We start from the raw sequence: 13,381 nt of genomic DNA, 5'->3' as shown, positions 1-13,381 counted from the left end.
TTCTGGACCGGATGCGAAGGATGTTGGCTGCTCGTATAGAGGACGGTTCGACCACCGATGAGATGTTGGATCCGAATGAATCGTCAAATGGCCATTACCTGTGACCTGAGTCGTCAACGGGAGACCCGTCAAGCTACTGTTTGTCAGCAAGCCTGTTTTCGTCATGTTACACGACGCAGGTTACTGCATTTCCCCCTGTTCTCCTAATATCACGACCCCCGTGATATGTAGGATCAACGCCCCGGCCGTTCCGGTAGGACCGCTGGGACTCGTACGCGCCCGTTCCCCTCCGCCCCCCCCCCTCATTGCGCAAGCACTCTTGACCTTTTTCTACCAGCCCCTTCCTTTCAGGCTTTACTTTATAAGATATTGGGCGTGGGAATTAACCAGCGTATCTAGATACAGTCGATCAAACTTTGATGTTTGAGCACCATGGAGCCGTTGAGGGTGTTGATTATTGGCGCAGGTGGGTAACGGGGAGGGGATCCGATGACCTTCGGGAATACATAGCCTCAGGCTAATCAGTGTGTATTAGGTTCGGCTGGGCTATTGCTAGGTCACGTCTTCAAAAAGGCAAGAAAAAGAAACTAGTTTGCTGCTGAGAGTTTCCGGTAATACTGACGAGCCACAATCCCAGGCCGGAATTGCCGCCACCATCTTCGAGAAAGATGAGAGTACCACCGTCCGGTTGCGAGACTGGAACTTTGGCGTCTACTGGGCACAGTCACGCATAGAGGAATGTTTGACTCCCGAACTAAGCGCCCTCATCGACACGGTGCAAACCGATCCATCTTACCGCCGCTACGCAGAATCTATCTTTCCGATCTACCACAACGTGACGGGAGAAATGGTCCAGGCACTTCCTGCCCCCTATGCTATCCGGCTGAGGAGAAGAGCATGGATAAACTTTCTGAAGGAGGGATTGGATGTGCGCGTAAGTACCTCCCGCCCCCTATATCAGGAAAGATATCCTGACGTCTGCAGTACGGCAAGGCGATAGATACAATAATTCCAACTGAGGGTGGTATCACGGCCACGTTCAAAGATGGCACCAATGAAAGTGGTGCCTTGCTCATCGGCGCCGAGGGTGCGCATAGCCCAACCCGAACCTGGCTATTCCAACAATCTCCCGAAGATGGTGTGCTGCAGAAAGTGCCCGTTTCAACATTCGCGACGATATCAAAGCTTCCTCGTGAAACAGCCTTGAGTCTGAGAAAGATCCACCCCACGTATTGCATGAGCACCGGCCCCAATAATATGTTCACATTCGCTTCCGTCCACGACTGCACCCCCGAAGACCCCGGAGATTGGACCTTCATGCTTCTCCTCACCTGGAACTACGACGAAACCGAAGATCATGCCAGGCTAGCAAACGATCCTGCCTTTCTCCTCGAGAAGATGCAAGGCCTCACCAAATCCCTGGCGTATCCCCACAATGCCATGGTCCAAGATATTCCACCGGGAACGAAGACGTGGTACACCAGTCAGATGACCTACTGGCCAACAAAACCTTGGGATAGCAGAGGGGGCCGCGTTACTTTGGCTGGCGATGCTGCCCATGCTATGACTTTTCGTGAGTTTACCCCCAAGGTTCACGAACCATTATCGCCTAGGGACTAGGTAACAAAAGCGCTAGTCACTGACGTAATTGTGTCCCCCAGACCGCGGTCAAGGACTCGGCAACGCCATCACCGACGTGGCCGAGTTACAGACGCGCCTCCGAGCCATGAAGGAACACACCCGGGAGGAGCTGGCTCTGGCGGTGGATGGATATGAGAAGGAGGTGTGGAAGCGCGGGTACCACACGGTGATTGAGAACAGGGACAACACCCTCGCGGTGCACGACTGGAACAAAATATCTCAGAGTGCGTTGTTCGTCAAGGGCACCGCCAAAAGTCCCACGCCCGAGGATGGCGGGAAGCGAACGTTTTCTCCTATCTAAAACCACAAATCACAGGTAATCGGAGGCAAGCCAAGCAATTACTGGGGAGGAAAAGGTACCAGCACGATGGTGTATGCTAAATGAGAGGGTGTGACGAACCTACTCCAGGATCCTATCCTGTTAGGGTTCAGCTTTGGTGAAGGTAATCTCTGCAAAGGATGCTTAGGTTCGGTGCAGCCAAAGGGTGCACAACAATAGACTTGTCTCAACAGTAGGCTTGCGAGCTTGTAGCGAACTGTAGTTGTGATTGCTAACTGGAGAACTCCCAGAGCTCTCCAGAGTGAGTGACTATATACTATCTTGGTCCCTAGGTACTTCCATGCCTGGCTGACCTGATCGTTGTTATTCAGAGGTGACCGCTCGCGATCACCTTGATCGTCGACGGTCACCTTGATCGTTACCGATCACCTTGATTGTTACCGATCAAGTGCTTCCTCAGTGGTCACCTTGATTGGTTGCCTTAACGATTGGCTCGGGTTGCGTCATGCACTTCCCCGCTTCTCCCCGTGTTCCTTATTCGTGACATCATTGCACTCGCTGCCTGAACCAAAGCCAAATCTCCATCTTCTTCTCCAGCCACGCGAACCGTCAAGACCTCAGGACCATCTGGACCATCGATGTCATCCAATGGCGGAGCGTATGGCGGAGCGTATGAATATCAAGGCTGGTTTCCATAGAACCACTGCCGGCCAATCCCAGACTCCCCATACAAACGAAGGTGGCGAAATTGCGCTGTGGTACGAGTCTCCCCGATGGCTTGCCATCGCAAAGGCAAGCCCAAATTACTGCGATATTCGCACTCCCGTCATTAACATGAGAAAGATTAAGGGGCTCGGTCTCTCGGGGGATGAGAGGAAGAGGGAGGATGCCGCCCTCACCCTCCAAGACGCCATGGCCGTGATAGATCGAGAGACTGACATCTTGCACATTACGGGAGACGTGCCAAGCAACGGCGAGTGGGAGGCTCTAGGGCAGCACTTCACCAAAGTTCGCTTTCTCAAGGTCGCCACTGGCTTTAACGAGGACTGGATCGACGCCAAATTTCCCCTCAACTGGCCGCTGGATTTGCTGATCATCGCCGATGCCGCCGGCGACCGGATCACAACGCCCGCCATCATGGAAGGCAGGATCAACCATCTTGTCCTCCTCTTTGCGCACGGTCTACGGTTCGAAGGTCCCCTCACCGAGGACTTGATGAAGGACGCCAAGCCGATGAGCATGATCCCAACGGGACAGCTTCAGTTCAACTACGATGTCGAGGTCTACTCTGTCCCTACAGAATAGTCCAAATGGTTGAAGGAGAAGTACCTACTGGTAAGTAGCGAGGACGAAGAGAAAGATGATGAGGACGAAGAGAAAGAGGAAGACGCTGATGATGCCTTATTCTCCCTCGAACGTGGCGACGATCCCCCATCGTGTATGAAGTACCTCGATATCCTCGGCAACGACGCACTTGAGATGTTGACTTACATGGCGCTCGCCAAGTTCCACCTATTGGCCTCTCTCGAAAGCCTCATCATCTACTCCTCAGACACCGACCTGCCCCTCGTCCCATTCTTCTTCTTCAGCTTTCTTCGAAAGCTAATACATTTGAAGCACGTTAAACTCACCCTCGAGAGTGCGATATATGCCAAGATTTCTGAATCAATCCACCCCGAACCATTCCTCCACCTCATCCATCCACCATCCATCGAGACACTGTGGCTCCGTGGGCCCGTATCCGCGGCCTCTGAGATGGACGAGTTCGCGGCCGACTTGGCTGATCCGAGCTTCCTTCCGAACCTCAAGCTCCTTAGTCTCAGGTTGGATCTGCCGGATGCCAGCTCAGAACATCGACACCAAGCATCGCCGGAGCAGCTGCGCGCGGCCCGTGTGGCCTGCAAGAAGGTGTTGGATGTTGCGGCTACGAGGGGGATCGCGGTGAAACCTTTCGAGGAGCCCTGGGCGGTAATTTACCCCACGCTTTTCATTGACGTCGATCCCCGGTGGCCCAATGCATGAATGGAGTATGATTGATGGAGCTGTCGTGATGGGGGGCAATGACGGGTGAAATGCTGTGGGGGGGGGGTCTCAGTCAAAATAAAGTATACACTCTTCTCTAACAAAATAAACCAAAACCTCGGGTCGGTAGCCCCTGTGTATGTGACACGTTCTTCTTGTTGTTGGTGATGCGAACGGACACCCCGTGATGTACCTCCCTACTTAAATTCGCATGACAACGTGCAATATGCAGGCTTCGTTTTTTTAGCTAGTTCAGTGCCCTTAGGCTTCAAATGAACCAAGCCCATGCATGACATTGGGCTGGAGAGTCATCAATACTTCACCGGTTCTGGCCAGCTTGAACTAAATGTTCCTTCGTTGTGCTCCCATTTTGACGATCTAACGGCCCCCAACAGCCCCCAACCTCCATTCTACCACCCCGCCCACAGCTCAAAGGATTCCCCCACATATGCACGGTACTTTCTGGTTCATCAGCTACGCAGAGGTCACGCCGTTGATATTCTGGACAGGATCACGGGCAGTCCTGATGAGTCCTGGCCCCTGGGCCGGCATGCACCGCTGTTCCATACAGAAGCACGACCGTAGATGCCTGCTGCAGCCTGCCACTGTACAATGTTACTGCCATTGATTGACCCAGAGGGACGGAACGGGTCACATAAACCACAGGACCCAAGCTCGGTAGAGGTCTAGTAGCACGTATTATTTATTTATTACTCCCGGTCCTCTATAAAAACTGCTATCAGTTTGCCTATGTCGGGTAGATAATAATCCGTGTGGTTTTAAGTTATGGCGATGATAGAGCCTTGTTGTGGCGCAGGCTGGATGGGAGTGTGGAGGCAAAGGGGGTGCTTGAAGTCAAGGGGGGAGTCCGGTATTTGGTTGGTTATGCGTAATTCGAGCATCCGTCTTGTATTACTCCGTAACTTTAACTCGAATAACCGTCTTTGTGATCCTTGGACCTGCCGATCTTGTGGATAATTAAACCCAACTCGTAGGCTGGGTTAAATCCAGGGGCTCTTCCTTTGAACCCACTTTCACTCTATACCGGACACCAATGCCGTTATTTCCGCCGTGCAGACGCAGTTTATGCCCCTCAAGCCGCTGCATCACCTTTCGTTGCTCCCCGGCCCTCTCGACATCCGGTCGAACGGGTGGACAAGGGGTGCTCGTCCGTTAAAGGGCTCACCAACAACCGGACGACGAATGGAGGACTGACAATGTCACCCCGGTCCGTCTCCGGCGCTATTTTGTTCTTTACCTGCGGCTGCTTTCCGCTCCTTCTTCTTGTGTCGTCGGTGGTTTATATGGTGAGGTGTTTTGTTGCCTTCGGCCTTTCATATACTGACCTTTTTTTCTTTTTTCTTTTGGAAACACCTCTGACCTTGTCCTCCCCGAATTCCAAACCTCGCGCTTTCCAAGCCCTTGGCGCGGTTGTGATTGTCCTGGGCAAAGCTTAGCCCTCGCGCCCAGCCCGCCGCGCCGATCTAGGGCTTCTCGAAGCGACGGTTGGAAAGTGGCCAAGACGAGATCCCGATTTGGCTGGCAGAAACTAGCCAAAAGGCACCATTTCCAGGCTCGCAAGTGCTTCTTCGGGACGCGGTTTTATCCCCGTGTGCCCCACCACGGCACCTAGCCCATGTAACATCATCACTGGCCGGGGACGGAACGGCGGATGACTTTTCCCCCTCGACTGGGGCTGCACGAGCTTGTTTCCGTTTGCAGACTTTGGACATGACTAGAGACATGTCTGTTTTCCTTTGCTGCTGGGAGTTCAGCTGAAGATGCGGTATCCGGCCGCAAAAACTGATCTGCTCCTCTTCAGGTTCAAATCTGCAGCTGAAGATACTACCTAGTACCTTAGGTGCCGGCGCGGTAAGCGAATGTGGACGGCCAGTAACTTCTCCGTTGCTTGCAGCAGATGCCGGCTCGGCACTTTCCATCCCAAAGATGGATCTCTTGTTTCGACGCCACTCCATGTGCTCAAAGATCGCGTCTCGTTGAAGGCTGCATGTCGATCCCGGCTAAAGCGCCCTCTTTCCCGTCTTATGTATCCACCCCGGCGACTGCAACCCAAAAGAGGACCGGATTTGCGCTTCGGAGGTAACGCGGAGGAAGCACCATGCATATTTCAGCGAGAGGCAGCGTATAAGCGGCCGACACAAGGAAAGAAACGCCTCAAGCGCCTGCCGGCTTGTTAGTTCTTGTCGGCCCGACCTGCTCTGGCCAGGTGGTGTTCAATATCCCCCATACGAGAATTGCCGTAAGATTGGCGCTGGTCCAATCTGGGAAGGGGATCAGGTTGGGTAAACGGTAAGGTCACGGCCGGTATTCCTGATCCTGTTCGTTTGGGTTTCTCCCCCGGCAGCCAGACGCGTCGACAGGATGGGGTCAGTATCGGCGACACGGGCCTTGAAGGATGACAAGGGTTGAGGTAGGCGTTTATATGCTTCCCCAGACCCGCTCCTCCTGTGCTCCCAAGAGGATGGTCTTTTGTCCAGGGCCTCTCGCCATTTGCGTAAGTGTCACCTCTCCGACCAGGCCTGTGGTCGGACATCCATCTCCTATACGAGCTTCGACAGCTTCCACAACAATACTCCAGCAATCATGGGCGGCGGCAGAGAGGATGACGACGACCGGATCCATCGCATGGCGATGGAGGACCCGGTCGCCTGGTACAAAAAGCCAAACCTGCGCCGGATGTACTTGCTGCTGTTCCCCTGTGTCATCGGCATCGAGATGACATCTGGGTTTGACTCTCAGATTATCAACTCTGCCCAGCTTCTCCCGGCCTGGAAGGACTGTGAGTTAACCCCTTTTTTGCATCGCCCCACTTTTACTTTTTTACTTTTTTCTTTTCTTTTTTTCCGTCTGTTATCGTCTTTTTTTCCTTCCCCTTCTCCTTTATGTCCTTTTTGCTTATTCTCCGAGTCCAATTTTGCCATCTTCTATCTCTTTCTGTTTGTCAAAGTAGCTTCGTGCTAACGTAGCCTCTAGTCTTTGGACATCCCACCGGAGCATACAATGGCATTCTCGCGTCGGCTCTCCCCCTCGGCTCCGTTATTGGTCTCCCGTTCATCCCCTTCGTCAATGATACATTTGGCCGCAGATGGTGCATCATGTTGGGATCCTGGGTGATGATCATTGGTGCAATCCTTCAAGGACTCGCTATCAACGGTAAGTTCTGTGTTGGGGAAAAGCCGGGGCCCAGAACCCCGCCCCCAGTCCCCCCCCCAAGTCCGCCTTATTAGATCGAGGTGGATGTAAATATTACAGGGCTTAACTATTATCAGGTCCCATGTATATCATGGCTCGAGGCATCATTGGATTCGGCCTCCCCTTCGCTATCGTCGCTGGTGCTTCCTTGATCGGAGAGCTTGGCTATCCCAAGGAGAGGCCTATTCTCACGTCGCTCTTCAACGCCTGCTACTTCATCGGTGCTATTGTGGCTGCAGGGTGCACCTACGGGACCCAGACCATCCACAATGACTGGTCCTGGCGCATCCCGTCCTTCCTGCAGATGGCCCCCGCATTGCTCCAGGTCACTTTTGTATTCTTCTTGCCCGAGTCTCCACGCTTCCTCATGAGCAAAGACAAGTTTGAAGAGGCCGAAGCTGTGTTGATCAAGTACCACGCCGAGGGCGACGCAAATTCCGAGTTCGTCAGGGCGGAGATCCTCGAGATCAAGACGACCCTGCAGATCGAAATGGAGAACTCGAAACGGTCATGGATGGATCTGGTCCGGACCGCCGGTATGCGGCGGCGGCTGTTGATCGGCTCGCTTCTCGGCTTGTTTACGCAGCTGTCGGGAAATGTGGTCATCTCGTACTTCCTGGGAGACGTGCTCAAGCTCATCGGATACACGGACCCGGCCTTCCAGACCCAGTACAACCTCGGCAACCAGTGCTGGTCGCTCGTCTGCGGCGTGAGCGCAGCCTTGGTTGTCATGCGTTTCCGCCGGCGCACCATGTACATGACAGGGATCCTGGCCATCCTGGCCGTCTATGTCGCCTGGACCACGTGCACTGCCGTCTTCATCGTCTACCACTCCGAGGTGGCCGCCAAACTCTGCTTGTTCTTCATCTATGCTTACAGTCCGGCCTACAACTTGTGCTTTAACGCACTGACGTACAGTAAGTCGGCATTCTGCCCCATTCATCGCTTGTCAAAGGTTGTGACGTTCTGACAATCCCCAGCCTACCTCGTCGAGATCTTCCCCTTCGCTCAACGCGCCCGCGGCATTGCTATATTCCAGCTCTTCGGCAAGGTTGCCCAGTTCTTCGGGACTAATGTAAATCCGATTGGTGAGTTTCCTGGCGATCGTGATGGTGGTGGTGGTGATGGGCGGTCGGGGGCGGATGTGGGGCGGGGCGATTGTTTTTTTTTGCCACCAGCTATAGCTAACACGGTCGTTTAGGCACTGGCGCTATCGGGTGGAAGTTCCTCCTCGTGTATTGCTGCTGGATCGTCGTCGAGGCGGTGCTGATCTGGTTCCTCTGGCCCGAGACGTCCGGACGCTCTCTCGAAGAGCTTGCTTTCCGTACGTTCTTTTCCCCCTCCTCCATGATAGTTTAGCTAACCTTTCTCTCTCTCAGTCTTTGAGCAGGACGAGTATGCCCTTCGTCACGAGAAACTTGGTATCGAGGAACACGAGGAGAAGACTGCGACCCATGTTGTCGAGACGCAGGAGAGGGTGTAAGGGACACAGCAGAATGCAGTCTTCTTCGTGGCAGTTAATGGCCACTCCTTCTCCAGAAACTCACAGAAGAGCATGCTTTCCCATTTCTTCTTCAAGCGGGGTCGTCGGACTTATCATGGTTGTCCCCCTTATATATAGCCCTAACCCTGGCGCGTGCATCCCCCTTCTCAGCGGGATCCATTAAGTCAAGACCAATAACACCGTCCAATCTATGAACTGGAGCGTGAAACTCATGACAGAGACATCATTGACACTCTCTATCACAGCATCTTTCTTGACTTGCTTCCCGTTTTCCAGCCGTCGATGTGTCATATGCTAAACTCCACGTGTTCCCGCCCAAGTGCACCACATCGATGGCTGCAGCTCGCCCTCTGTCTTACTTCCATGTACAAGTGTCAGTATGGTGTACCTGGATTGCCTGAAGTAAATAGAGTGAAATTTTGGAAAGAAATTGAGAGTTGCGGATACGATCGATGTGACGGGAAAAAAAGGGGAGGCACAGGAGCTAGGGTTGGGGTCTCCTTATAATATGTCGAATACCGAGGTACCCAGATAAGTCACCAAGAAGATTCCGCACATATGAATGCGTCCGGCCCCCAAAATAAAAACAGATCCAGTAAAATAAGCAAGAAGCAAATGACAAGTGGGTGTCCAAAAGCAGTGTTAAGGTATCTCTACATGTTGGCACCCACCCGCACCACCACCACCCCCATTCTAACAGCCACAACTGTGTCAAAACAAATGTAATCTGCTAGGTAAATACAGAAAAAGGAAGCAATTGAACAGGGTATGAATATCTAACATACCACCCACGTGCCCGCACCAGGGCCTTCCAACGCCTGGCCATTGAATCGATAAGGGCATCGATAAACCCCTGCGGCACCGTCTCCCACGCAACCGGCAGGGCATCTAAGATTGCGATATGGGGTTACTGTTGTTCAGGAGGTATTGTTTAGGGGTCCCTAGGAAACCCCGGCCTTATAGCTTTCCAAACATGTTTAATGAGTAGACAGGGTCGAGGTTCGGGTTCTCGCGATCGTCTTACCTCTGTCGTCCCTCCTGCTGAAAACAAAATGACCAAAGTCGAAACGAAGTAAGGATTAGAAAGGAAGAAGGAATGAAATCAAGTAGTAAAAAATGAAAATAGAAAAGGAAGGAAAAGAACTTAAGGAATTAAGGAAAATCGAAAAGACACAAGAGAAGGGGGCTGCGTAAAATACATGAAACGAAGGAAATTAAGTCTTCCAAATACCACCTTTTTCACAGCTATAGCTCAAGGTTTTATGGGTATCTACACAATACGTACCCTAGCATTGGACTACCTACATGTAACGTAACCACCTAATGTATGGGGCCGTGGCGGTGAGAATAAACCTTGAGCTGAGATCGCAAGTATGCGTGAAATGCTGGGAAACATGCTCAACGGCAACCCGGACACCGCCATCGAGCAGTCCGACGACGAGGTTCAGATCCGCTACACGCACCTGCCCGCGGCCGCCAACGTTTGAGCAGAGGTAAAGGGGGCTTCTAGTATAAATGTGATGATAAAACGTCTATTTTGAGAGGCAGGGAGGAAACTGAGCTGAACGTCCTTGAATTTCGGCCCCAAAAGTCCCAAAGCTTGCGTTGATCGAAAGCTCTCGCAAAACCCTATCTAGCCACACCACGTGCACCGACGCGCAATCCGCAGCGCGGCCGCAGTGGGCGTGGAAAGAAGGGCGATCCGGGACACGCAGTGGCCCTGGAAATCTCTATCGCCCACGCACGGACCCACGAGCTACCCGACCCACCCACAGTTACCCAGACGACCACGCCCCCCTGAACCCCTGAGTGGAGGCGGGATGGCCGGCCCTACTGCCCCAGTCCAAAGGGGAAGAAGTGGGCTAGAGCAGTCCCGACACTTGCCCCCCACCCCGCCCCTCTCACCCCCACCCTCCGACATAGAGGTTATCAAGAAGATGGTTGACGAGCTGGTGGGACTAGCAGACCCCGAGAAGAAAGGGACAGCCAGAGGCATGGGACAGGACCTGCTAGCAGCCGTCCGGAAGGTGCACAACGCGTCTCAGTCACAGACTGGAAACATCTCGCTTGCCAACCTCCGCAAGGTGGTGGCCGAGGAAATGAAGGCAGCCGTCAACGGAACCGGAGCCCAGGACAGAGGATCCTGGGCCGCAGTGGCCGCTCATGGAGCTGCCCCCTCTCAGCCGCAACCTAACACGCCGACAAAGATAGTGCCGACCCGCATAAACAAGGAGATTCTAGTCAGAGGCAGAGGAATGCCGGCCGATCTCGCCAAACGCACCCCGCAAGAAACCATCCAGGCCATCAACCGGGTGTCTATCAAGAAGGGAGCAGTTGCGGCCCGAAGGCTCCCCAGCGGCGATACAATCGTCACATTCCAGAACGCAGGCGCGAGAGATTGGCACTCGATGAACACCAACTGGATCAAGGAGGCTTTCGGAGAGCAGGCCGAGGAGAGCAAGAGAACCTTTGCAGTCCTGCTAAAGGGCGTGTGGAAGAAGGACCTCCAGGGGGTCACCGAGGAGGAATTCGGGAAACAAACAGGCCTCCACACAGTCGATAAAGTGAAGTTCAGAGTGCCGAGACACAGGGAGGCGACCCGGGCAACAGTGCTGGTTGCTTTAACCTCCCAGGAGGAAGCACGCAAGGCGTGCGACGAGGGAGTGATCTGGAGGGCTCAACTACTGGACTGCGAGCCTTACTGGGCTGCCCTCAGCCCAACACAGTGCTACAAGTGCTGGAAGTGGGGACACACACAACATCATTGCAAGGCTACCCCATTGTGCCCGCGCTGCGGGACGAAAGCCCATGGAGAGGGCGGCAGGGACGGCGAGAACCAGTGCCCTACTCACAAAAACGAAATCCCGCTCCGATGCCCGGCCTGCGGAGGAAGGCATCCGGCGTGGTCAGGAGAGTGCCCGGAGAAGTCGAGGACCCTTGCCAAGGCCAAGGAGGCCTACCAGTTCCGGCCACGGACTTATGAGACCGCAGCGGCGAACTCTGCCAGCACGGCCCCTACGAGCGCTCCCGCGTTTAACTTCGAGGGCGAGGAGAGGGACGACGACAGCTATCAGGTGGTAGGCAGGAAGAGGTTGAGAGGAAGACCGACGAATGCGGCTGCGGCCCAACGTCAGGCTCTCTTAGACCCCCAGCAGACCAGGATCAACTTCGAGGCTCCGAGGGTGCAGTTCGCAAACCCGGTAGTCAACGGTGTCTACACCGCCGCTCCGCCGCCCCGGGCGCCCGAACCGGCTACCGGACCAACGCCTGCCGTCGCCGCCAACCCTGCGGTCACTGCTACTCCGAACCAACGCGACCCCGAGGGGGACACTACGATGGACTCGATCACCGTCGCAGGCGATGAAAATTAAAATTTTACTCTGGAACACCGAAGGAATCAAGCAAACACTGGAAGTGTTGCTGGAAGAGGCCAAATACGACCTCTTGGCTGTGCAAGAACCGTGGATTAATAAGGCGACGAAGTCTACATACTGCCCCCGGAGCAGCAGATACCACCTGGTACACAAACTCGAGGGGCGGGCAGCGATATATGTAAGCAAAAGATTTGAAATCAGGCAGTGGGACTCCGAAGCCACGGAGAATTGGTGCCGCGTGTGGTTTCCAGAGGCGGACCTCGGAAGGGAAGACCCCGGATTCGAGCTTTGGTCCATATACAACCCTCCCGGCGGCGAGAACGTACCGAGAGCCCTGCAAGGGCGGCCAAGGCCAAGCCACCCGGTGGTTCTGGCAGGAGACTTCAACCTAAAGAACCCACTGTGGGACAAGTTCGGACGCTACGATAGGAAATCGGAAGACCTACTGCAGCTGGGTTCCTTGTGGGACCTCACCATCAGAACTCCAAGGGGGGCGACAACGCGAGCTCCCCAGGGGCGGCAGCGAGGCCGCCCGTCAACCATCGACCACTTCTGGACTTCGGAAAACCTCCAAACAGCATACTACGGGGAAGAATGCCGTGGAAAGTCAGACCACTACCCACAAGTGCTCGAGGTCGGGGAAGGGCATGGGCCGAGACCAACCCAACCGGATGGCTGGGCCTGGAAGAAGATGGACAGGGAGAGGGTGAAGGCTGAATCAGAGCTGCTATGCAAGGCCATGGGACTTACAGACCCGGGACCGGACGGGCTGCTGGCCAGGACCCGAACAGTCGAGGGTCTTGATAAAGCTTTCGGCAGCCTAGTCGAGTGGTTCACCTGGGTCGCGGGGGAAAGCACTCCAAGGAGGAAGGCGAGCTGTGGCTACAGCTCTCCTTGGTGGACAGTGGAAGTGCAGCAGGCCGCCCGGGAGGCCAGGAAAGCCGAGAGGCTGGCGAAGGAGACGCGGGCAGAGTACTGCTGGGAGGAGCTCGGCGAAAGGCTCAAGGACCTTGCCAGAACAACGCGCGAAGCACGGACGAGGGCCTGGAGGAACAACCTGCAGGAAGCAAGCGAGGCAAAGAAGCCCGATCAGATGTGGAGCTTGGAAAGATGGGCCAGGCTACGGAGCTTTTTGCCGCCGGAACCACCGAGACTACCGGCATTCAAGGACTCGTCCGGGCAGGTAACGGCCGAAACGCACGACCAGAAGGCTAGCGCACTGGCCGAGAGGTTCTTCCCGGATCCACCGGCCAACCTAACGGACGTGGAAGATCAAACCTTTCTAGGCAACTGGAATCCGGGCTTCGACGTCTCACCGGCAGTGACACCGACCGAGGTCGCGAAAGC

General features: G+C 54.6%; 3 protein-coding genes across 3 annotated transcripts; all 3 read left to right on the top strand.

Annotated features, from left to right (window-relative positions):
• The first annotated feature begins 97 nt into the window (after positions 1-97).
• Positions 98-2,107, top strand: F5144DRAFT_565115 (uncharacterized protein). The gene is made up of 5 exons (XM_066788475.1): positions 98-466; positions 536-573; positions 638-934; positions 985-1,573; positions 1,662-2,107. The coding sequence occupies exons 1-5, from the start codon at positions 433-435 to the stop codon at positions 1,940-1,942; spliced, it is 1,239 nt and encodes a 412-aa protein (XP_066647434.1). The 5' UTR covers positions 98-432; the 3' UTR covers positions 1,943-2,107.
• A 648-nt stretch (positions 2,108-2,755) lies between these two features.
• Positions 2,756-4,201, top strand: F5144DRAFT_643633 (uncharacterized protein; the record flags this gene model as incomplete). Its single annotated transcript, XM_066792822.1, has 2 exons — positions 2,756-3,196; positions 3,227-4,201. 2 exons carry the CDS (start codon positions 2,756-2,758, stop codon positions 3,941-3,943), a joined length of 1,158 nt encoding a protein of 385 aa, XP_066647433.1. The 3' UTR covers positions 3,944-4,201.
• Positions 4,202-6,110: 1,909 nt separating this feature from the next.
• On the top strand, positions 6,111-8,639 carry F5144DRAFT_619242 (general substrate transporter; the record flags this gene model as incomplete). The annotated part of the gene is made up of 6 exons (XM_066791959.1): positions 6,111-6,743; positions 6,938-7,117; positions 7,234-8,073; positions 8,137-8,244; positions 8,358-8,480; positions 8,536-8,639. Exons 1-6 carry the CDS (start codon positions 6,548-6,550, stop codon positions 8,637-8,639), a joined length of 1,551 nt encoding a protein of 516 aa, XP_066647432.1. The 5' UTR covers positions 6,111-6,547.
• Between the last annotated feature and the right edge of the window lie 4,742 nt (positions 8,640-13,381).

Source organism: Chaetomium tenue (genome assembly GCF_020726465.1).
Source record: "Chaetomium tenue strain MPI-SDFR-AT-0079 chromosome Unknown F5144scaffold_2, whole genome shotgun sequence".
In the NCBI taxonomy this organism is placed as follows: domain Eukaryota; kingdom Fungi; phylum Ascomycota; class Sordariomycetes; order Sordariales; family Chaetomiaceae; genus Chaetomium; species Chaetomium tenue.
This window is presented reverse-complemented; position numbering and strand designations above follow the sequence as displayed.

Bases quoted from the DNA above. Each gene is read 5' to 3' on its own strand.
- F5144DRAFT_565115 (XM_066788475.1), top strand. From the start codon at position 433: ATGGAGCCGTTGAGGGTGTTGATTATTGGCGCAG. The intron at 574-637 runs GCAAGAAAAAGA...CCACAATCCCAG, and splicing joins TAGGTCACGTCTTCAAAAAG to GCCGGAATTGCCGCCACCAT. The intron at 935-984 runs GTAAGTACCTCC...TGACGTCTGCAG, and splicing joins AGGAGGGATTGGATGTGCGC to TACGGCAAGGCGATAGATAC.